We start from the raw sequence: 23,537 nt of genomic DNA on the forward strand, positions 1-23,537 counted from the left end.
GGAGACTGCGCAGGAGGGCCGGGCCTGCGCCTCAAACAGACTGCTGTCACTCATCACTGAGGCCCTGCTTCCACAGTGAGCCCTCTCTCCCTCTCTCATTCGCTCTCTCTCTGTCTCCCTCTCCCACGCTTTTTCTTTCTTTGCTTCTGTATCCAACTTTCCCTTCCTCTCCTCTTATTTAATATTTCATTTTTCATGTGTTATTTCATGGATCTGACCTTCCATACAAATTAAAAAACACCAGAACAACAGAACAACAAACCTACCTGATACAGTAGCTAATAGTGATGTCCCACAGTTCCCTGACATCAGGTTGTGCATTTGTATGTGTGATTCAATGGATTTCAGAACTCAAAGCATCAAAGTTGTATTATCTGATATAAAGACATGTTATATAATAACAAACAGTCTATAATTGGTACATCAAGTCATGGACAAATTAACTCTTATTCCTTCACTGTGGGCTGAAGTTTTATCTTCAAGATTTATCTTCTCCGTTATTATCTGTAAGGTTTATCTTCTCCATTTTTAGCTAAATGCTGAACGCAGTGTAAATGGTTTCTCCTTCGTAGGGTTTAGTTCTTTGTTTTCTTCTTCCACAGATATGAGTCTCTCCTTCTTGAACCCGATCCAGTCCCAGTCTACGCTCTGAAGCTCCTTGTGTCTCTCACCGAGCATGACTCACCTGTCAGCAAGTAAGCCTCCCGCCATTTTGGATGCAGCTACACTCTCACTTGACCACTGACATTTATGGCACCCTGTCTTCTGGTTTTGCGTGACTGTTTCCCGCTAAGTTTTTAGCAGAGCAGACACTGTCATTACTTAGCATTACTGAGGAAAGCCAAACTTCAGACATTGGCTGGCAATAGATTAATACATTGTTGTTCATTTTTATATTATTTAGTGTAGTTTTGGAGTTAATGAGCTGTGAGCTTGTAAACTGAAGCTCGCAGCTCCAATCTTGCCAGTCGGTTTGTACACTTGTTGTACCATTAAGCAAGAAATGCCCTGAGTGATTTCAGCAAATAATATTGAGCGGTGTGAAGAAATATTTTGCCTTCGTAAGGCATGCGGAACAAAGTTGGCTGTGAAGCCAATAAGGAGTAATAGGTCATAGCAAAACCCGGTGGAAGCTGTTTTGTCGCTTGTGATTGGCAGCTATGGGAAATCCTGAAATCGAACCCTCAGTATGAAACCAGAAGTTGAGAATGGTTTGATGGTGTTGCAGGCCAGGCTGGCTCCTGTCAAGCGCAGCTGATGAATACTGTTGCTGACGAGTTAAATTATTTACAGTGAATGGCTCCATTACCACGGGAGCTGTTTAATGTATGACTCCTCCAGGCGCTGTGCTGCTGGAGATGGGCTTAAGCAGGGCTTCTCCTTGGGATGGACATGCATTAGAGATTCAGGGCCAGTAAAGATGTGTTTACACTTAACAACTTATATCCTACTGGCGCTATAGGGCAAATCAGGAGCAGGTCCTGTTTAGGATTCATCACAAGATCTTAGGTTTCTGAGGCGATTTTATTTTTTCCCAGCTCAGTAAGGAGTTGCATTGGTTTATCCAGGAATCAGGGTCTTGGGTAAAAATGTTATTTAGTTGTGCATTATGGACAAAACGGCCACAGTATGAAACTGTTAAGTAACTTTTTAAATCAGATTAGTTGTAAGATATATATAAGCTTAAAACTGAGGAACAGTTAATGCTTGTTTAAAATAAATATTTCGGGTAATGTAGGCCAGGAACTCCCGTAAGAATTTGTTCTTGCTTCCTGAGTTACAGTCCCCCCAGACAGTAAATCCCAGTGGTCCATAGAAAGAGTAGAAATTTGCCTCTGCAGCCCCCAATGTTGCACTGAGCTGGTAATGACTGGTCCTCCTTGGCTGTACCTGAGGTACTGCATTTGGGAATGGGGGCAGGTTGGGGCAGGCCGTAGGTGACAGAGGAGGGGAGCGCAGGGAAAGCCCCAGTGAGGGATGATGTATGCCCCTAGTCTGGCCATGCTAAAGAACAGGCTCCCTGGGAGAAGCTCTGCAAGCAGAGCCTCTGACGTACGCTAGTGCTTGTGCTTGTGCACTGAAGGCAAAATGCCCTTTCTCTGACTGAATTTGAGAGACTGAAAATAAGACAAAAAACCTAAAAGCTGACAAAATTATATTATCCCAAAGACCACCCCCAACTCACCCAAATGTATTTATTTGCTATAGTATGAAGAATAGTGTCTTTTCTCCCTTACACAGGTGTTTTCTTCTTCACTTGTTTCTCCAATTCAGAACAAGGAGGGGAAAACTTTCAGAAAAGTTACCTTTTCAGTCTAATCACCGTTTAGAGGAGGCAGGCTGAATGCCAAACAGTACTTTTCTTTGATAATGTGGTACATGTTTTAAACTATTAGCAGATACACTAGTATACTATGCTGGGCAACTTATGATTGAAGTGGTGGCAGTGTATTCGGTGAAAAAAGAAACCACTAAGCGTGCAAGATTTTAGGGATTTCATTGCTGAAAGGCCGATCATCAAAATGATCATTCTTTTCAATAACCATCAATTATGTAAAGAATTTGCAAGAAATGTATGCACTTAAACAAAAGCCTGATGAAATAGGCTTGAAAATGCATGTTCTGGAATACTTCCCCTCTTATTTCTTCTTTTCCAGCCCATTTAATCGGTAATAAAAAATGCAATTAGAGGTGTGGTTAGCTGTATAGCTGACCGTACTCCTTTTTTTTTAACCCCCATTGCCGTCTCTTTTGGTCCTGTGGTGTCTGCTGTGCTGAGCTGTTAAAATTGATGTCAGCAGTCTGAAACACTTGTCTTTCGATGGCCTTTCCCTTGACCGAATAAGCGTTGCCATTACAATGAAAAATGAAATTGCATTTTCTTCGGCTTGATAAGGTCCTGGAAGAAGTGCAGACTCCTCTTGATAGGTTCTTGCCTAAATTAGATTTCAAATTGGAACATTAGCCCACCGCATGCCGGTATTTTTGAACATTATGGCTTTCATTAGGAGCCGAAGCCACGCGATTATCTAAACCTTTAGCCACAGTCTTCCCCGCACGTTCATGCCTAAGAGGGAGCAGGGAGCTATTTGCCTTCTGGGCAAAGGCGTCAGATGGATTAGCTGAACCCAAACTGCTCTTTAGTACTCCCGGCCAACAACCAGCCAGCTGCAAACAGGAGCAGATCTCAGAAGCGCCGTTGACTACTGATCCAAAAAGGAACTTTGAAATGATGAATTAATGACATAATGCGACTCTCACCCCAGATTATCACATACACTCCACTTTGTCTGATTGAACTGAAGCCAAAGTTCAGTAGTAGACTCTGGTTTGTTCGTTTACATGGTGAGTACCAGAGAAATGAGTGAGTGATATTCTTCACAGGCACGTTGGAGCTGAGCCGGGCCTGTGCTGGCGCCTGTGCTGGAGCTCTTGCTTTTCTTCAGATTTGTACTGGGCTACCCAGAGCCGGTTTCAGTCCTGTTGCCGGGAAGATTATAATTGAGCTGAGAGCTAGCAGTTACATCACCAACGGTCACTTTAGAATTATTCCACAAGGACGTGCCAGTAAACCACGGAAGAGATTAATGCAGGCAGCTCAATCAACAAGCGCATAAAATGAAACTGCTTAGCTAACAGTACAATGACAAAGAGAAGACATGGAAACAGACCCCTTGTCAATTATTAAAGTCTAGCATTTTTTAACTATGGCAATATTTGTCCCCTATAAATTTTGAGCTGATAATTTTTTTTTTGCAATATATCTACATACTTTTAGCTACACAATATGAATACTGAACACTAAGCAAGGCGTACATATGTAGCAGTAAAAACCCATGAAGCAAAAAGCAACGCTACCATCAGAAATAAAACTGGGTCCTCGAAGCTTGTCGTTAGTCCATATAAAAATGCAGTGGTACCCAGAATGCATTTCAGTGTTGACATGACCATATTTAGTGTGCCCTGGGGTGCTGGAGGCCAGCGGAGCACAATCCGAAAGCGATTGGAGCTGTGCCCTCCAGCTCAGATCTGCTCATGTAATATTGATGGAAAGCATCAGGCACGTGGCCCGTTCGGTCCCTTCCTCTCTGCCGGATCTGACAGGCTTGTCCCCCCTGTGCCCACAGGAGACAGCGTTAGGGTGATCAGTCAGCGGGGCATCTGGAAGGTTCCGCCTAGTCTGGGTTTCAGCAGTCATCAAGAGCCAGGCAAGCTGGCTGCGCTCCCGTGTTTACCCGCCCGTCCCCTGCCAGCTGTGATGCAGGATGCCAGGCTGCTGTAGTGCCGCTGATGATGTCACGCAGGTGGTGCTCTGCTGAGGGGGAAGGTGAGGGGCTGCTGTGGGCTTCGCTGTGGAGAGAAGGGTGAACGAGCCTGCGGGCGGGACAGATCAGCACGTTCTGCTGCGTGACGTGGTCACCAGTAGCATTACTGTAACGCTGGGTGGCTAAGTGCCGTCCGACCCGCATTAGAGAGCGCATCAGGCGGAGGAAGAGGATGAGGAGGAAGCTGGAGTCAAGCGGCAGGCCAGGACGCTTAGTTTCAGCAGCAGACAGCGTGTGATTGCAGCTAAATGTCACCCCGCTGCCTTGCCATTCTGAAAGTGGCAGGCTTGTGGGGAAAGACGCGATGCCATTGGCTACCTCGCTTCAGCGGACTCGGAAATCAAGAGCGTAAACAGCCATGTGAAGAGACGCAGCGCTCGTTAGCTGCCTTAGCTGCGGCGGGGTGACCTTTGTTTATGCAAATGCTGCTGCAGCTCACTGCATTTCCCTGAAAATGTTGGTGCGAATGGCTGGCAGCATTTTGGGAGGATTTATAGCCCAATGTGTTGAATTAAAGAACAGAAGACTATAGCCATACATGCAGCTCAGCACAGTAGAAGTGCTAAGTTCAATACCAAGATTTCTGTTCTTCTGCTTTGTGGCTCTCTCCACTCTGTGTCTTACACACTATTTTGATCTGGGTGTCTGAGTTGCTGACTCATAAGTGGAAAGAGTCCTGTCTCAGACTTCTGATAGCTGTGAGGGTGATTTATAATCCTCCCCTACCCCCCCCCCCCCCCCCCCCCCCCCCCCCCCCCCCCCCCCCCCCCCCCGTGAGTGAGAGGGCCCAGTTGCAGCCATTGGCCTGTTCCATCACGGCAGTGTCCCTTGTCAGTTCTGGTTGGTGAGGACAAGCATCTGGGCCAGAGCATGGTTCAGCTCAGCTGCTTGCTTCTCACAGTGTAACCCTGCTGCAGCAGAGGGCTGGAGTGACTTCACAGGCACATGATAGATCATAGCGAATGAGCAGCGTTGGCAGGAGGTATCCTAGCAGATGAAGATCACGCGTCTCACCACAGGACTCAGCCAGGATCGTTAGCACAGCTGACAGGTGACAGGTGGACAGCAGACGTAACTGGATGTTCTGTGTGATTCACCTGTACACAGGAAGACTCTGGCCATAGTCCATGACTCTGGCCAACCTCTCCCCCTCTGCTGAGCAGTTTATGCTGCCCGTGGCTAAACGAAACCTATGAAAGAGGTCCTTTGTCTCTAGCACCATCAGCCTCCTCAGCAAGGCTTGCTGAGCTGAATGAAGTGTATGTACTGAGCACTTGTCCCTACTTGTATTGTGCTCAAATATAATTGTGTGTTTTCATTGTACCCGAGTCAATATTCCAACCTTGGTTGGACAATGAAGGCTGTATTGTATTGTATTACATTGAATTGCATTGCATTGTATTGTTTTGTTGGCACGGTTACAGTCCTGGATTCAGTGAACATTGATTAATAGGCTTCATTTTGGCTTCTTAATATATGGAAGTGTTATTCTTTTTTGCCTTCACAAACGCAGTTGGACGGGTTTTAAAAAAAGAATCTAGCACGGAATTTATTTGTGAATAAATGCTGATTGAATCCAGCCAGGCCACAGTCTATGCGCTCAGGACCAAAGGCAGTAGCATTACATTATGCATTAGTGCCTTGCTCAGTGATGCCACTTAAGCATGTAGAGTTTACTTTTAATGACCTGCTATCAGAGCAGGAAAAGTTTTTATTTTTCCCAAAACTGACTAAAAAGCCAGAGGTCTCAGAATTAGATGAGATAAGAGCTGGGATAGAATGTGAGCAGGATAGAAATGTGGGCTGGTTACTTTGGCAAAATAAATAAAAAATGTGTGTGTGTGTGTGTGTGTGTGTATGCGCGTGCGTGCATTCAGGTTTTTATGTGTGTGAGAGGTTGTGGTATTTATCTTTATCTGGTGTGAGTATATCAGTGTTTTGAAGGGTCTTTTTAAGGAATCTTATTGTAGGGGACATTCAGTGAGGTAGGTGTAAAAATGGGATTTTTTCAGAAAGGCAATTCATCACCATTATGTAGCAGCCTCATAATTAATTCCCATGGTGACTTGACTAATTTAATTTTGTCTCACTTTTTTGAAGCTGGTATTGTATTTTTTCCTTTCATGCATACAGCAATTGGTTGTGAATCAAAAGGCCTGATCAATATGTCAACAGGGGAAGTCGTGCCCAATGAAAAGACACATTACTCCTCTGCGCTCGGCTGCGGCGACGCCGCTTTTCTTCAGAGAGTTAGTCAGAGGTCGTTTTGTCAGACGAGTGATGTCGGCGGCGTGGGCATTCACGCCACAGCGCGCCCGCACGCCGCGGCAGCGTGGCGGCCTAATGAAGACGAACTGCGCGCCAGGCACCCGGGGGTTAACCGCGCTCCTGTCTCTCTGCCACAGGCTCATCGAGGAAAGCCGCCTGCTCCCCGCCGTCTTCCAGGTGATCTCGGTGAGTAGCGTGTGGAAGAACCCCGTCCCCTGTGTGCGTGTGCGTGCGTGAGCGTGCGTGAGTGTGTGTGCGGGTGCGCGCGTGTCTGTTAATCTGCTCTCCTACACTGCTGGGATGTGAGGATATTTCTTACAGGTGTTTGTCCTTTCATTTCCCCCTGGGGTGGGGGGATATGGGGGGTCAGGGCAATCGGAGGGAAAATTATGAAGCTCCTTGAACAGCCAATTAAACCTGTTCAACTTTATTATCAATCTGTGATCAATCCTAATCTCTAGGAAGTACAAGCAGAGGTCAAGGTCTGGAGAATGCTCACCTTTACATCCGTGTTATTGTCAGCCAACACATACCCCCTATTGTAGATCTTCATCCTTTTCTGTCTATTCTCCTCTTTGTCGGTGATGACCTGTCTAACCCACCGTGACAAGGGATGTGTCTGTCATATGATATCTTGGGTTTTACCCATGTATTTTCTGCTGTGTGTTTGTGTATGACACATCTCTGTATTCATAAGGTGTACTTTCAGCAGATAAACTGCGACAACCCAAGATCCAAAGACCTTGCAAAGGGCTTGTCGCTTGTGTTTCCGGGTTAGACTTGTGCTCCGGTTGTCTGGGAGATACTGGAGTGACTGTGGAGCTTGGAAATTTCTCCCAGCGAAATGTGTTTTCATCCGAACATGGCCGCAGTCAGGGCTGTCATGCTGTCTTATTGTTACATTAATTCAGCAGTTTACAGAGTGCCATTGATTAATCTCTGTTGGCTCAAGAGAAGATGGATGGGAAGAATCTGCAGGCTGAACTGTAATGACTGGGGAGAGAAAGCTGATCTGATTGGTATCGATTCATCCCTGGTTGGCAATCTCTGTGGATTGATCCCTTGGCAAATAAATGCCTAGCGCTGTTTGCGTTACTGCTTCCATCAAGGGCATGGGCTAACCTCTCAGATAACCTTTATTCTGTGGATGACCTCTCCTGTATCGTCCTTTATGGCTTTAACCCACTAAATATCACGCTCTGACCTTAACCCCTCAGATACCACCCTCTCTGCCCCTTAACCCCCAGATACCACTCTTTCTGCCCTCTTCCTAGTATGATATTAGCTACTAGAGAAAATTCCTGAACTGCATATTAAAAGGCTACAGTACGCAAAACTACATATCCCAGTCACAGGAACTGGTCTCTCTGTGGCCCAGTGTCTTTTAGGAGCTAAAGCTTTTCAATACTTTTATTCTTGATGAATAAAAGGAAAAGATGAAATGTGTCTTGTGAGTGTGATGATTACACGCCTACTTTGAGAAACAATGCATGACATTTTACACGATGACTAAAGAACCCAATAGTTTCTTGCCGAGAACCACACTGTCTCATTGAGTTTATCACTTGCTGCCTTTTTGGATTTGTGTAGTATGTTAAACAGCCCTATATATCTTTGGCTAATTTTTATTTCTACATTTATTTGTTGTTTATTTGTTTTTTGTTTTATGTCCATGTCCCCGCCCGTCTTCTTAAACCCATAATCTCTGAGCATAATGTTACTGGCCATTTGATTCATATAATCTCTGAACATAATACTGGCCATTTGATACCTATAATCTCTGAACATTATATTACTGTCCATTTGATACCTATAATCTCTGAACATTATATTACTGTCCATTTGATACCTATAATCTCTGAACATTATATTACTGACCATTTGATTCATATAATCTCTGAACATAATACTGACCATTTGATGCCTATAATCTCTGAACTGGCCATTTATTTGTTGTCTGTTTGTTGTTTAATGTCCACGTCCCCACTCATCTTTTTAAACCTATAATTTCTAAACATAGAGATTATAGGTTTAAGAAGTATATGTAAAACCGTGAGTATATGTAAACCCTGTGTTTATGATTTAACAGTACATTTGATAAAAATAAACTAGCAGCCTGATGTGTCAGACAACACCTTAGCCAGTTCAAGATGTTGTCATTAAGGTTACACTGATGTATTTAACCCCTATGATGGGCTACAGACAACGCTGACAACTTTAATTACAGACACCATACTTTCATATAACACAACCATTCATACTAGAAATGATAACTAAATTCAGATGAATGGAGCTGGTTACATCAGCAGGAACTTTAAATATAACCTTGTGCAGCAAGGATAGCCATCATATGGATCACCAGAGTGATAATTTCACATTTTCATTTGCACCAATGTTCCTCAATCAGTGCTATTAGAAACTATACAGAAGCTGTGCGACATGGACGTTGAAAATAATTGATTGACAGGTATGGCAAAAGAGAGAATATTCTATATAACTACCTTAATGGTGATTGTGACTCCCCGCATTGTGACTGGGTTTCTACAGAAAGGTATCTTGTGCTGCTGCAGAGATGGGTCCACGTGAGTTGCAGATAATGGCATCAGACAGATAAACCAATCATAGCAATTATAGCTCAAGCTGGAAGTACAGCAGAGCCAGAGCTAACAGGAGCTCAGGCGATGTTGACCAGCTAAATGCCTAATGTTCAGCTGGAGATGCTGGAATGGCTGACAGCTCCACAGAGCTTAGAAGATTTTACAGATTTCAGTATTTAACTCCTGGTTGCTTATATTGTAGAAACTTGTGCGTGCTCTGTCAATATGGGCCTGTGTTCTGAATCACACTGTATTTGACGTGTGTTTGTGTGCATGTATGCACATGTAAACTAGGCAGGGAATTGATAAAGGTTGGTTTTCTTCCATCTCATGAATATAATTAAAAATGTTTTTAAATTTCTCTTTGATTTGCTGCACAATATTGCAATGACCAAATTCTGATGGCAGGTGGTGATATGCTAGGTTTAAATATAAGTACCAAATTCATACTTAGCCAGCTGGCAGGGTTTGTGTACTTAGCTAGTTATTTTAGGTTACTAGAGAGCAGCTGAGTCACATGCATGGCTAGATGGTAAGTTATTGAGAATTAATTAGTGTGGATACCTAGCTAGGTTGTGATGTATTTGTTGTTAGCTATCTAAGTAAGTGCATGTAAAGTACTTATGAACTTCTTCAATAACTCACTGGGTAAATTCTCCCTTTGTCAGAGCTCTTTTGGCATTCAGTAACAAGCTCTGACATTGAAAGTGCTTGCTTTCATTTGCATTGAGAGCCCTAGAAGACTGAATATCAGACTGCATATGCTGTGGAGGAGGTGTTATAAAGCAAACAGCGTAGGCGGGTACCAGTCTAATTTTATATAAGATGAAGGAATGATTTTTGTTACTCTTTTCATAAATAAATGTAATAGTTCATAATTATCACATTTTGTTCATAGAAGCAACTATAAAGTGTATTACCTTGATGAATTTGGTTGCACAGAAGGGAGGGAAGGTGGGAAGGGAGTTATATTGCAGATAATTTAAAAACTCATTCTGTTTAATTAGTGAATAGAAAAATAAGACCAAAGCAACATTAAATATGAAAGGTGCATGCATACATTCTCATATATGTGTGTGTGCATACAGGCTTGTACATACATACATACATGCATACATACGTATGTATATTCATTTTAATTGTGTTTTTTTAATACATATTAAAAGTTCTCATACAGTTCAAATGTCTAACTAGGGCCCACAGAACTTCTTCCCTTCTTTTGTAACACGTAGTCCTCCTACCAGCTCTAGGGTTGCATCACCCAATTGTGGAGCATTACTGATCTTGCATTCGTATATTTGACATGCCTTCTCCCACCCACTGCGCACTGCTTAATACTGCCACCACAATTGTGAAATGACTTTTTATTTACAGTGTTTATTTAAAGCCGCAATATAAAGATGTATTCTCACTTTTTCTAGCTCTATGAACAGGAAACTGATCAAATGTTCTTTTGAAATGTGTCATTTTTAAATAAGAGAGCTGGAGGTCTGACATGGTGGGCCTGTTCTGGTACTGCAATTTATTTTGTGATTGGCAGCCCACTAAGTGGAGGCATCTGTGTTTTGCTTAAAATGTAAATCTCCACTCTGCTTGCATAAGAAACGTTGTTTTCAAAAGGCCAACTCGAAATCCTCTTGTAGTAGACAGTACAAGAACTATCACAAAACTAAATTAAAGGACTTTGATTGCCCGGGGTCTTTGATGAAGAACGACATGAGGGTTCTTCATAATAAGGGCTCATCTATAATTGGTCTGTTTTTAGTATGAGCTAATGCTGTGTTGGGGTGGGGCATTATCCTTAGTCCTGACACTTATTTCAATGTTGTCCCAAACCGTTGGTACCCATTATTTAGAGTGAAGAGTGTTAATAGTATTCTTTAAAAACAGCATCTCTTTGTAAAGAGTATGTCATTGTGACACAGCATGAGCGATGCTCTGGCATCAGACTGCTATTAATATGTTACAAGTTACCCTGTTGGCAAGCAGATTAGATGAGAGTAAAGAGACAAGATGGAGACCCAAGATTTGATTGCCAAAAATGTGGCAGTATTTTGGCTGTATGTCACATTGCAAAGGGAAACCCAAAGATTTAAATTGGGCCGTCTGCCAAAGGCAACACTTCAAATCTTTGAGCGCATTTGTGAGATTATTTTCCTGCTCAGTCTGTGCTGTGGCAAAAGAGGTGTTTTAAAGCAAGTCTTGCGAGTATCATTGTTTGTTCCATTGACACCCAGAGTGGCCAGACATCCTGTATTTCAAATAAAAATAAGAGAACTGCAAGTTACATGTTTTCATTTATTTATTTATTTATTTGTTTATTTGTTTATTTTTGGTACAGAAAGCATTCATATCAATTTAAGTTCTCAAACTGAGCCTGTGGCAGTTGTTCTGATATAGGAAGTTTCTATGGAAACAGTGATACACTGTTGCTGCAATGTGTAATTTGTACCAGTCCAGCAGTGAAATGTGCTAACGCATTAGATAAAAAAGTTGATATAGCTAGCTAGCTCTGGATAGATTCTATTCAAGAAAATGGAAAGAGAAACAAACAAACCTGCGGGTATATAAGCAGGAATTAAATATTTAACCTACACTTGGGTTAGTAGCAAGTATTTATTCAATTGTAAGTAGTAGCACTGTTTCAAGAGCAATCCTTTTGAAATGTTTATAACAACATAAGCTATGTAAATGCAGTGGAGTATGAGCATTTGGTTGCACTACAACCTTCTCATTGCAGCAAAATGTTTGGTTGTTACTAACAAAACTGTATACATTATACCATGGTTTATTTCAGTGATGGTGTGAAAACACCACCAGGCCCTACTGTTATATAATATCTGAGAGTTACTTTTTGTGTTTTATTAACTGGGATATAAAATGATGTGTGTTGACAGGAGCACCAGGTGAACTCGCTGAGCAGCACCATGCAGAATGCTGTCGCTCTCCTCAGCAACCTGACTGGACACAGGGATGCCAATCTGCAGCCTTTCTACCAGGAAGGTACTGTACAGTGCACCACAGAATCTGGGAACTGCAATGACAAAATATCCTCAGGGGATACAAGAGGTTCACAAAGCTTTTATAAAACTGCCCTTCGGGCTTGGTCCTCGAGGAACACATTTCGTGACACAGTGTTAGGCACTTACAACCGATTTCTGAACCAGTTAGCGTCGCTCCACACTGGAGTGGTTTTGCTTTAAAGAGATTTTGAAGAGAGTTCACAGCCTCAAAGGCTTCACTGTGTTTTTCACTCTGTGAAATGAGGGCTGTTCCTTTCATCAGCTGAGCCCCACAGCCTCTGTAAGTTCAGCTAACAGACACATGCACCCACACACACACACACACACACACATCCATATCCAACCTTGAAGAGAGTCACATACAGGTGGGTTGGCCATTGAAACCCTCCACAAACCTGATGTGTTTAGACAACTGTACTCCTGAATGCCTGCTGTTCAGAGTTATAAGCTTCGTTTGCTGAGTGGTTTGATAAAGTATATGTTTGAGCTGATTGTTTTCACAGTGCCTCCTAGGGTTTGCATTACAGATTTAAACTGTAAACGCTTGGTGGCAACACATGGTCACCGGTAGCAGGTCGAACCAGAATGTCATATGCTCTGTGCAAAAGAACAATCTGCAAAAATGGCACACAGGGATGTATGAATGTAGAGGAGTTTGGGAAGAGGTTCTCACACTGAGAGAATGGACTACTACTAACTACTGCTCTGGGCGCTACTTTAGCTACTGCTCTGGGCACTAGTTGGCCTGAACCTAGCAGTACTTCGTAAGACTCTCTTTGTTCATGTTTGTGTAATCTTCTACCTTCTGTGTCTCAGCGGTTTCCTATAAACTCATTATAAAGCAATGGCAGCAGTCAGCACACCTCCTCCCTTAAATTATGCCTTATACCAAATACTGTATAAAACTGTGCATGCATTAAATAGATATTCTCTTAGAATTATTCTTTTTTTGAAAAATATTGATTACAATAATATAGCTATTGCAGTTTTTAAGGAAATATTTTATGTATTTTCAAATAATTGCTTTTTATGACATATTTGTTGTAAAATGAGGAAAGAGTTTCTTCATTTTCTGCTTAAGAGCCCACAAAAAGGTGTGGTAACCAGTGATGGTTTCTGAAATGCGGATTGACAAAATGGGATAGCCTAAATAATGTGTGCCATATTTGAGACCTTCACCTGTTTTAGAGCTATGCTCATGATACCTTAGTGTATCAGTTGTAGCTCTTGTGCAACCCATTAGAGCATTCCAGTGATTCTGATCCAGCCTGAGCCTGTACTCCTCTGCTGGGCACACTGACCTGTCCTCACGGCTTTCTAACACAAAGTGCTCCGCTCCAGCAGTGCACAAACTGTGGGTCATGACATCATTATGAGTTACCCCCCGATTTACACCAAACACGGCAGGACTCCCTGATGATGACTGTAATGTTAATGAGAAGAAATGTTTTATCCTACGGTTTTCTGCCTGGCAGCTTCGAGCGCTTTACCCATACTACTGTATGGTTCATTGATGAAGCCTTAAATTCTGTAAATTTGATTATGCTTTCTGTGATTCATTGCCTGCTAATTTCAGCAACTTTGTCTTTTCATTTAGCTTTTAGGTATTAAATACATGGCTGTTGTCAGCAGTTTAACAATTAATTCTCAATTCATTGATTGCTATGGATTGATATACTTGGGTCATCGCAGAAAATGATGTGCACATCTGGTCTTCGATATCAGACCTGCACTCCCTTCACTGCTCTTTTCTATCAGACCTGTACTACCTTCAGTGCTCTTTTCTATCAGACCTGTACTACCTTCAGTGCTCCATGGCAGTGAGGAAGTGATGTGTTGGAATTCTGATCCTGTGCTTCCTTGGTTAAGTTGAGTCACCTGGGTGCTCAAGTATTCATCATCCTCTGAGTGACAGCGACAGCGCTCATTCCGAGAGCGTTTCCTCGGAATGTGTGTCCTTACAGTTCCTGCACCTCATTGCTAAGCCCACAGATTGAATATCGGCTCGAAGAAGTGCTACTTTTTCGTAACTTTTTCCATGTGTTTTATGAATGTTTGTATGAGTTCACAGTGTCACGTTTTGCAATTACCCTATGAGGTCTTTGGGTGTTTAAATCCTTTCCACAGTGGCATCAAGAGATAAGCTTCTTAGCAGCTGAAGAAACTAACCTTTGCACATGTCCTGCTGCTTTTTACTAGCAGTATCACGCCAGTGTCAGTGAATAGAAGAACTGTGCAGTTCAGGCTGGGAGGCTTGGTCTCCATGCACTGGGTCCATGAGTACATTCTTTACAGTGAGCGGGGTCCTTCACAGACTCTCGGCAGTGTCGTACCTACAGTACACCCTAACTTTATTTCAGCTTCATCATCCTCTCACTGTTGCTCTCTCTGTACTCAACTCTCGCAGGCTCTTCTTGTAATTGAAATGTAATTGAAGGGTAGTATCTCTGCCCGACTGCCATGTTTTGAACACTGAAAACAACAGAAGCAAGCTACCCATTGTAACTTGAATTAACTTTTTTTTTTTTTTTTTTCCCCCACATTTAGAACAAATCATAGATGCCCCACAGCTAAAAAAATGTGTCATTTTTCTTGTAGGGTGACAGTTGCCCAGTTGCAATATAATGTATTTCAGTTTTTTTCTGTAGCAGCCACATCGGTATTTTCTTTCTATTGCTATCGAATGTTGGCTTCCACTTCCATCAATACAAGCACATCATTTCCGTTGCTTGCTGCTTACAGCAGTTCTGCACCAACTTCAGACATTAAACACTGACTCACTGGTTATTTTTGAATCTGTTTATGTTTTTATCTTGTCTCCTGGTCATAAAAAGTGTCATTCTTGTTTACAGAAAGGAGGGTTTTTTTCTGTTTTCACCTTTGAAGGTGAAGTATTATAATGAATTTCAGTGGGTATCTCCTCATATCATTTATTTATGTATTTTTATATTTTTGGTGGCTTGAGATATACTTAGGTCACCATTTTTAAGTCAGTTCTCTCAGCTGTATTTCAGTCATCCCTCACAATGAGGTCAGTAGAGTCTTCCTTGACCACACATTTCACCTCCCCAGTCGTTGAAATGTCAGTTGCCGCTTAACATTGATTGACAGCAGTGATCCCACACCACTGCATGCTGTATTCAGTGTGGTCTTTGGAAGTACAGACATGTAGCAGGGACATATTTTATTTGTGCTATGTCGCTGTTTTTTTTAGTCTGCGGGAAGCCTGCTGGCCTGCATGCATAAAAAGTGTAGTTATATCACCTACATAAAAATATAGATGGCAATTCATAATTTGTAGGGGTAGGCAGGGAAAGGCTAATAAAACCAATGAACTGTAATTCAATGAAAAAGGAAGATTTACAGTTGAACATGATTGAATTTAATCATGGTATATTTTTTAACTGTATCCTCTGTCATGGCTTGAAGATGCCTGGTGTAAGCTCGTCCATATGAAGAGACATATCATTTTGCATCTTTGGAGTTGGTTGGATTGGACAGGTGTTGTTTTGCTTTCCACGCAATTTTTGAAACAATTTCTCGCGTCTGTCCCAGAACTCCCCCAGCGCCATTACACATGCTGCTTTCTTGCACAAATCATTTTTAATTTAAGTTTGGGAGAACGGTGTCTGTCAAATCCTGTAATGAATTCCAGGAGGGAGTTTTGTCACGTGTGCTGACTAACTTGTGGTCACGGAATTTGAGTGCTGGTTGAAAGAAACAAGTTTTTCCTTGGGGTACATCAGGGTTGTAACGTGCTGTCAGGTTCTGCACAACTTCTCTGAATGCTTCCACACATTGGCTTGTCATTGGTGTGACTACTCTGTGCATCTGCTGAGCCAGTGGTTAGTATGCTTTTTTTTCATTGTTCCATCTTATTGTATGCTCCATGTATCCATGCATCTCTGGTTCACAAACCAGTGGATCATTTCAACACGGCTTTTGCCTTGTTCTGCAGTTAATGTGCGCTTTTCCCCTAAACCCTTGTCACATACCTTCCTGAGCTGTGCCAGCACAGTAGCATTTCATTGGATGTCCCTCTGCAGGTCCACAGATCTGGAATAGAAACTGAGGCGCTGGGAATAGCAGGGCACAGCAGAATACAAACTGCGCCATTTGCATGACTCAGGTGGGGGTTTTACTGGGAGTTCTGAGCCTTGATCCATTATTGTGTCCTTTTCTGCTGGGACCAGGCTTAAAAATGTTTTTACCGTCTGCCATGCCATGAGTCATCTTTGGGGAAATTGCTTGACCAGATTCAGCTGCCCGTGCTACCATGCGGGACATTGCAGGTTAAATGGACTGCATTTGGCCTCAAGTCTTTGAGCGTTTCCTGGAATGCTTCAAAAATGTCACTTGCATTACAGTTGAGAAGCATGCTGTCCCTTTTTTGAAATCCACCTGAAAGTCTATTAGGCATTTCTTGATGCCACCTACAAATGAAGAGTAATTTACAGCGGTGAGGTACGCCGTGTAGGCGAGAACTACTGTCAGATCTGATTAAATTGATTTTCTTTGCAAAACAAATAAAACTGTCAGCTGACTCGGCCAGTTTCTTTATATTTTCTTTAAGTGCATCAGCAGCTGAGGCACGTACTTCTGTCTTAGCTGTTTTGCAGAGTGGATTGCCCTGCCATTGATTACATGCTAAATTGAAATGTGCATAATTTGGGGCTGTCCAGTTTTTTCTAGTGGAATGCTTGCACCCAAAAGTGCATTGGTCAAATTATGGAAGACATCTATCCACTTCTCAAAGCTCTCTTGTGCCCTGCTGACAGATACATACATGCATTACCAGCATTTACAGTCTGCGAGAGCAGACGCTGTTATCCAGAGCGACTTACACAGCTTTTTGCATTTTTTACATAGTATTCATGTATACAGCTGGATGTATACTGAAGCAATGCAATATAAGTACCTTGCTCAGTCTTTGATTGTAAATGTTCATCTGTTGCACTGCTACTCAACTCCAAGTTCTGCAGGCCACAGTTTCTGCTGGTATTTGATTGATTAATTGATTGATTGATTTTTATTTAATTCTGTCTTGCAATACAAAGATTGAATTTTGCTGAATTTACAACGTTAGAAGCACAAGAAAAAACACAATATTTTGCACAATAATCATCCATCCATCCATCCATCCATCCATTATCTATACCCGCTTATCCTGAGCAGGGTCGTGGGGGGTGCTGGAGCCTATCCCAGCGTGCATTGGGCGAGAGGCAGGAATACACCCTGGACAGGCCATCAATCTATCGCAGGGCACACACACCATTCACTCACACACTCATGCCTATGGGCAATTTGGAGTCTCCAATTAACCTACCTGCATGTGTTTGGACTGTGGGAGGAAACCGGTGGAAACCCACGCGGACACGCTGGAGAACATGCAAACTCCACACAGAGAGGCCCCAAGCCGTGATTCGAACCCACAACCTTGCTACCCTCTGCACCACCGTGCCGCCCCCACAATAAGCATGATCAGTTAAAAAAAACAAAAAAATAATAATTAAAAGGCATCGTGTTGCAGAAGATCAACTGTTAGTCTGAGACAAGTGGGTATGCTGGCCCTTTTTAATCTATTAGTTCTTGTCCTGATGAGGGAAAGTTTATTGGGCTTCTGAAGAAGCCGCCCTGTTCTTTCTCCTTTGCTGGGTGGGAGAAGGCTGTGGAGGGGATGGTCAGCCTTGTGCATATCACCAATGAGTTTCACTGTGGCCTGCTCTCTCCCTGTTTGCAGGTCTGGAAGTTTCTATGTGCTGTCTCTGTTTTTTGTCATTATTTATTATTTTTATTATTTTTCTGCACATTGCTCAAAGCAGCTGACCAGCAATACACTGTCTACTCCGATCATGGCCAGATTAGTGTGTTGTAAATGTCCACAGGGTTGCTAATTGGAAGGCCGTTCCTTGCCATCACTGTTAAAAAATGCAGAAGCTCAGAGGCCTTCTTCACAGCATTATCAGTGTGAAAGTCTCCACTGTGTTCATTGTCTAAAAGGAATCCAAGGTACTTCAAGCATGTAACCACGGGAACAGGCTGTCCACTCAAGGTTAAAGGGACTGGTTGGGGAGGGATTTTCGTAGAAACAAATTAATAATTTGACAGATTTCCTCCCATTAAGAAGCATGTTGTTTGTTGTTACCCATTCCTCCAGCTGCTGTGCTTCTCTATCCATTGAGCTAGCCTTATAGCCCTGGACAGCCCGATGTCATCAGCATAGCCAATACCTGGAGTATCCTCAACAGGACTGTCCTTGTAAACACATGTAGGAACAGATAGGGTGATACAACCCCACCCTGAGGGACCGCTGGTCTAACACCCTTCCACTTGCTGCCTGACTCATTAGCTCCCTGTAGTCCATTACTTTACCTCTTTGGTTCAGGAAGTAAGCTCATTAGTGAAATCAGGTGCTGTAGTGCATGATTGGAGCAAATACCAGCAGACACTGCAACCCGCAGAACCTGGAGTGGAGTAGCGCTGATCTATTGTTTTGTGTGTGTGGATAAATTGCAGAATATAGGCCAACTGTTTTATCTTGAATCTGTCTGTGCAGTTGGATACTAGTACTCGGTCGCTCAAAGACTTTCTTTTGTTTGGCATGTTTATTTCCTGTCCTCTCCATGTGTTAAGAAAAACTGTTTTTATGAAGGTCACATTTAATCACTCACTGTATGATTAGTCAGGTGATTGTACTGATCCAGTGCCAATGGAGACCCCATGGAGGATATTGATCATAGTGAAAGTTTAAATCCCTGAGGAAATAGGAAACCTTGACCCTGTTATGCAAATATCTTTCCCTCTTAACAAACACGTCTTCAAAATGCATAGTATATAAAATGCTCAATATGTTTAGTTCTGAAATTTTTCCCTCACACCCCAGAGTAGCTACCTTGCTGAAAGTGCACCAATACCAGACACATGGATCAGTGATGTTATATTACAGAGACATGCATAATTCAGTACTGCCTGTTTGTTATTTCTTCACTTTGCTAACAAGCTAGCTCCAGCACGTACATGAATAATATTACTATATGTTTGGTTGAAAATCTAATTTCAGAAAAAAATCATGCCTTAAAATGGCAAAACCCTACAAAACACAGTTTACAAGCACCTTTCCTAACCAAACTGGAGTTCTCACAATGAGGGACCTGCACTAGTTTTACCATGTGTGAGAGCCCTCTCCGGTGTGTGGAAGCGATTGTTCGGCTTTGTGATAATATAAGGAGTTGTTTGCACATGCTTCTGAAGGCTGACACGCACACCCCTCCCCCCGTGCCATCAGTTCAGAAGTGTCCACTCCAGGGCTCAGTGACTGTGACCTGCCGCACTCACTCTCCTTGACCAGTCTCATTACGGGAAGTTATTTTTAAAAGAGTCAGCATCCTTATGTGAAAACCACGTTCTGCTTCTAGGAAACTGTTGACCCAGCACTAAATATAACTCTGCCAATTAACACTATCTCCAGCTGTTCCGGGTGCGGCGGCAGCACCCTCCAGAACACGGAGCGAGGAGAGGAGAAGAAACAGCTTTTAATTGGCTGTTTAAGTTGCGACTGGGGCGCCGGTGTGAGAGACGGAGCGGGGAACGCGTCAGATGGATTTTATAATTGGCACGCTCCTCAGATTCTCTGGAGCTGCAGATAAGGGCCCTCTGGGGCTGTGAGGGGTGACACAGACCCGAGACCAGCTCCCAGAGCAGAGCCCGCTGCCACTGCCCACCTCTGCTCTCTGCAGTGCGCTGGTGTTCGGCCTCGGCCCCATTAGAGATTAAAGAAGAGTGAAATGAATCTGAGGCAGGAGAAAGGCCGTTTACGTTACACGGCTTAAACGTCAAGAGGACTGCGTTGACCGCAGCTCTTTCGAGCTGAATAACATGGTCCGTAAACACGGTCTCGTGTGGGAAAAGGCAGACGCTGAAATGTGAGGCTGAATGACAGCGTGTTCAGGATTTACAGCTGGCTTCCGGAACTGAATACGACTTGAGCTTCATTAGGGGATGATTTAGCTGAGCTACTGTGTAATAATTGATATTGGCAGTACCCTTGTGTTTTAATGAAAGGAAGACATGGGTGCGTCACATGTGACCTGAAGATTGAAATCAGAGTGCGGCTCATTTCTGTTCATTTGCACTTGGTAATTAGCTGCAAAAGCATACGACACATGACAGTATTTAATTAGATACACCCCAGGAGCTCTGGCACTCTTCAAGGATACAGACACTGCACAGAGTCAGTACAGACGTCAGGCAGAGGATTCAGTACAGACACTGGCCATGTGTGACCAGACAGAGGATTCAGCACAGACACTGGCCATGTGTGACCAGACAGAGGATTCAGTACAGACACTGGCCATGTGTGACTGGGCAGAGGATTCAGTACAGACACTGGCCTTGTGTGACTGGGCAGAGGATTCAGTACAGACACTGGACATGTGTGACTGGGCAGAGGATTCAGTACAGACACTGGCCTTGTGTGACTGGGCAGAATATTTGGGCCTATGCAGTCATCCATTCTCAAATCAGTAGTGATGCAGTGTCCGTCACACAGTCTCACCATTATTGTCAATGTCCAGCCAAGGGCTTCTGGTGATGTAAAATAGTTTGTGGTACTTGCCCTTGCTCAGGGGTCTTTTGAGGCATGTTTTGTGTGCTCGCATGTGTATTGGTGAATGTATGTGTGCGTGTGTGTAAGTTACTGTGGGCTAGATTCAGTCTACTTTTCATTAACTTTGATTTACAACTAAAGCAAATATTACTTTTGTCTTCGAAACAGTATGACAAGTTAATTTTGGTGATTGCTGAACTCATTTGTCTGCGTTTGTGAAAACAAAAAACAAACACATTTATTTTTGTCAAAGTTAAGGACAAATATTGATTGAATCCAGGCGTATATTACAATGAAAAGCTAAAGATTGCGTCAGTTCTCGGGCTCAGATTGCTGCGCGCGGCGCTGTGTCTTAGACCCTTTTCCCAGTGTCACTAGGGCTTTGATCACTAGTGTCAGCGTGGAAGCTTTCCTGAATAATGAATGACACTGTCTCGCAATCTTGTTTTTTTCTTGTTCGACGCATGAGAGTGGTGAGATTTTCCTCAATTATCTCCGGAGACGCGCGGAGAAGTGCGCATTTCTCCGTCTGCGTCTCCCCGCGTTTCTCCCCCCTGTATCTCGCCCGGTAATTTCGCCAGAGGTCGTGCGCTCCTCGCACGGGCTCCAGTCCGGAAGAGCTCTTAATAAGGGGCTCCTTACTCTGCTCGGCAAAACGTGGCTGACGTCTGCGCACGGGTCCGCGCATCGCGGCGGCGGAAGAGCCCCTGCTCGAGTGCACTCAGCGGAACTGATTAGCATTTTCTTCACCTTGCTTTCCCGTTTCTCGGTAAGACGCACATTAGAGACGTACAGAGCCGCACTAACAGGACCTGTCTGTAGTGCCTGGGGAGGTGGGGGGGGTATATTCAGGAACTGTGGTGCAGACTGAGAGATTTCTCTGATATCTCACCTATAAGGGTGCAAAAAAATCCTGTGTACCAAAATCAAAACAAGTGAACCACAGTTCATATATTAGCACATTATTTTATTTTAATTGAATTTAGTTCAGACTGACTGTTTTCCTACAAAATATTTAAAAGACCTGCAGGAGACACCCAAAAAGGCTGCCACTGACCAGAGGAAACTGGTCAAAACAAGGGCCATGTGACTAACAGTCGCGAGAGCACACCCATCCATTCAACAAGACAGCATGCTGATTTGGCTGAAGGCGTTCTATGCGGGATTTTTACCTTGAAAATATTATTAAATAACCATGCTCAGTCATATCTATGATGGACTGGCAATCTCTGTTTTTATGCACTTTCACAAAATTTGTATATCTTTACCTGTATTTGTTATTCTAAAATGTGTTCGGGACGTTTCTGGATGTGATGCTCTTTTCTTTGTGGGGAGGGGTGGGCGTGGCTGTGAGCCTGTGGTTTGCTAGCGAAGCTTCCCAGACACAAGTAAAAAGGCAAGCCGACAGGATGCGGCCCCAATGGTAAAACCACTGTTAGGTTCAACATAATGGAATTAAACTATAATCAAACTGCCTTTCTACTGTGGCTCATTTAATGGTGCTAACGTCGCCTCTGGATTTCCAGCTAGCTGCAGTACGTTAGGTTGGATACTCGGGGTGAGTGGGCAGGGTTAAACACTGAGGAAGTGAATTCTGTGATTGTGAATACAGGGCCACAGCAGGGATAAAAAAACACCCTGCATAGTGTGCGTTTAAAAGGCACTTTACTGTGAGTGGTTCTAACTGCCATATGGAAAGGAAAGTGTGCTATCTGATGATACATACAATGGCTAAAGAATAGATAGAAATAGTTTTCTCCTAATGAATTTAGTGGATAAAATAGTCTATAAGTAAAGAGTAAGAACCCCCCCCCCCCATGATACGAATCATAGTTGAGTGCAATGTTACATCTCTACTCACCTACCCAGCTGTCACTCAGCTGTTATCTTAAGCTATATCCCATTGTTTACACCCAATACATCAGCCAGCCACCTGGCAAGCTTTTGTCTAATTACATTACATTCCTCATGCGGTCTATGTGTTTTCTTGAACAGCTGTGTTTTTCCATACTGTGGTTTACTGGGGTTTATACATTCTGTGTTCTCAGGTCTGTCACCCCCAGTGACAAGCGAATGGTCGGTACTGAAATTCCATAAATGGCATTAGCGTGCCTAATGATTTCCACAACACAGACTTCTCTGTGGCTGTTAAATGTGACCTTTACAGGAGTCGGCGATGTCTTATTTTTGACATTATCGGTAGATGAGAAGGTCAGTGAGACTTTTAAAAGGTACAGTGTCAGATGTGTAAAGAGAGTGCGCTCTTCTCCCGCTCCGCCAAGCTAGCCCGCGGGCTGCAAGCCACACATATTAAGCTGTACTGTCGTGATTGTTCATTAATATCTTTCGTGCTTTCTTAATGCCTGCTTCTGTTTTTCATTTTGCGTTTGATAAGCTGCAGCTGTTCAAAAGCACCGTTAATGGTCCATTTGAGAGAGTTCTTCAGAGAGCTTCTGCCGCAGAGTACACTGCAGAAATTCAGTCTGGAATTATAACAGATGGAATGGGAAAAAATGGATGCATAAAATGGAATGGGAAAAAAAACAAGGATGCAATTACAGAAAGAATATTACTCACAGGGCAGCTGTAGTTTTATAGTGTAAAGAGCAGTAGGGATATATCAGACAAACCTTTAAGTACTTTGCTATTGTAAGGTTTTAAATCAGTGCTAAGGTGATGTGAGAGATACTATAATAGGTTTGTTCTGTCTGCTATTACA

At 43.1% G+C, this 23,537-nt stretch overlaps 1 protein-coding gene across 4 annotated transcripts in view; it reads left to right on the forward strand.

Annotated features, from left to right (window-relative positions):
* ulk4 (unc-51 like kinase 4) overlaps positions 1 to 23,537 on the forward strand; it is a 108,408-nt gene that overhangs the window by 59,896 nt on the left and 24,975 nt on the right. For all 4 annotated transcript variants that reach the window (XM_035413352.1, XM_035413363.1, XM_035413374.1 and 1 more), the window contains exons 29-32: positions 1 to 75; positions 603 to 695; positions 6,731 to 6,779; positions 12,088 to 12,193. The exon at positions 1 to 75 is cut by the window's left edge and continues 61 nt beyond it. In XM_035413352.1, coding sequence (XP_035269243.1) covers positions 1 to 75; positions 603 to 695; positions 6,731 to 6,779; positions 12,088 to 12,193 — 323 coding nt within the window. The remainder of the gene's footprint in view (positions 76 to 602; positions 696 to 6,730; positions 6,780 to 12,087; positions 12,194 to 23,537) is intronic.

The sequence above is a fragment of the Anguilla anguilla genome, chromosome 1 (genome assembly GCF_013347855.1).
Source record: "Anguilla anguilla isolate fAngAng1 chromosome 1, fAngAng1.pri, whole genome shotgun sequence".
Taxonomy (NCBI): domain Eukaryota; kingdom Metazoa; phylum Chordata; class Actinopteri; order Anguilliformes; family Anguillidae; genus Anguilla; species Anguilla anguilla.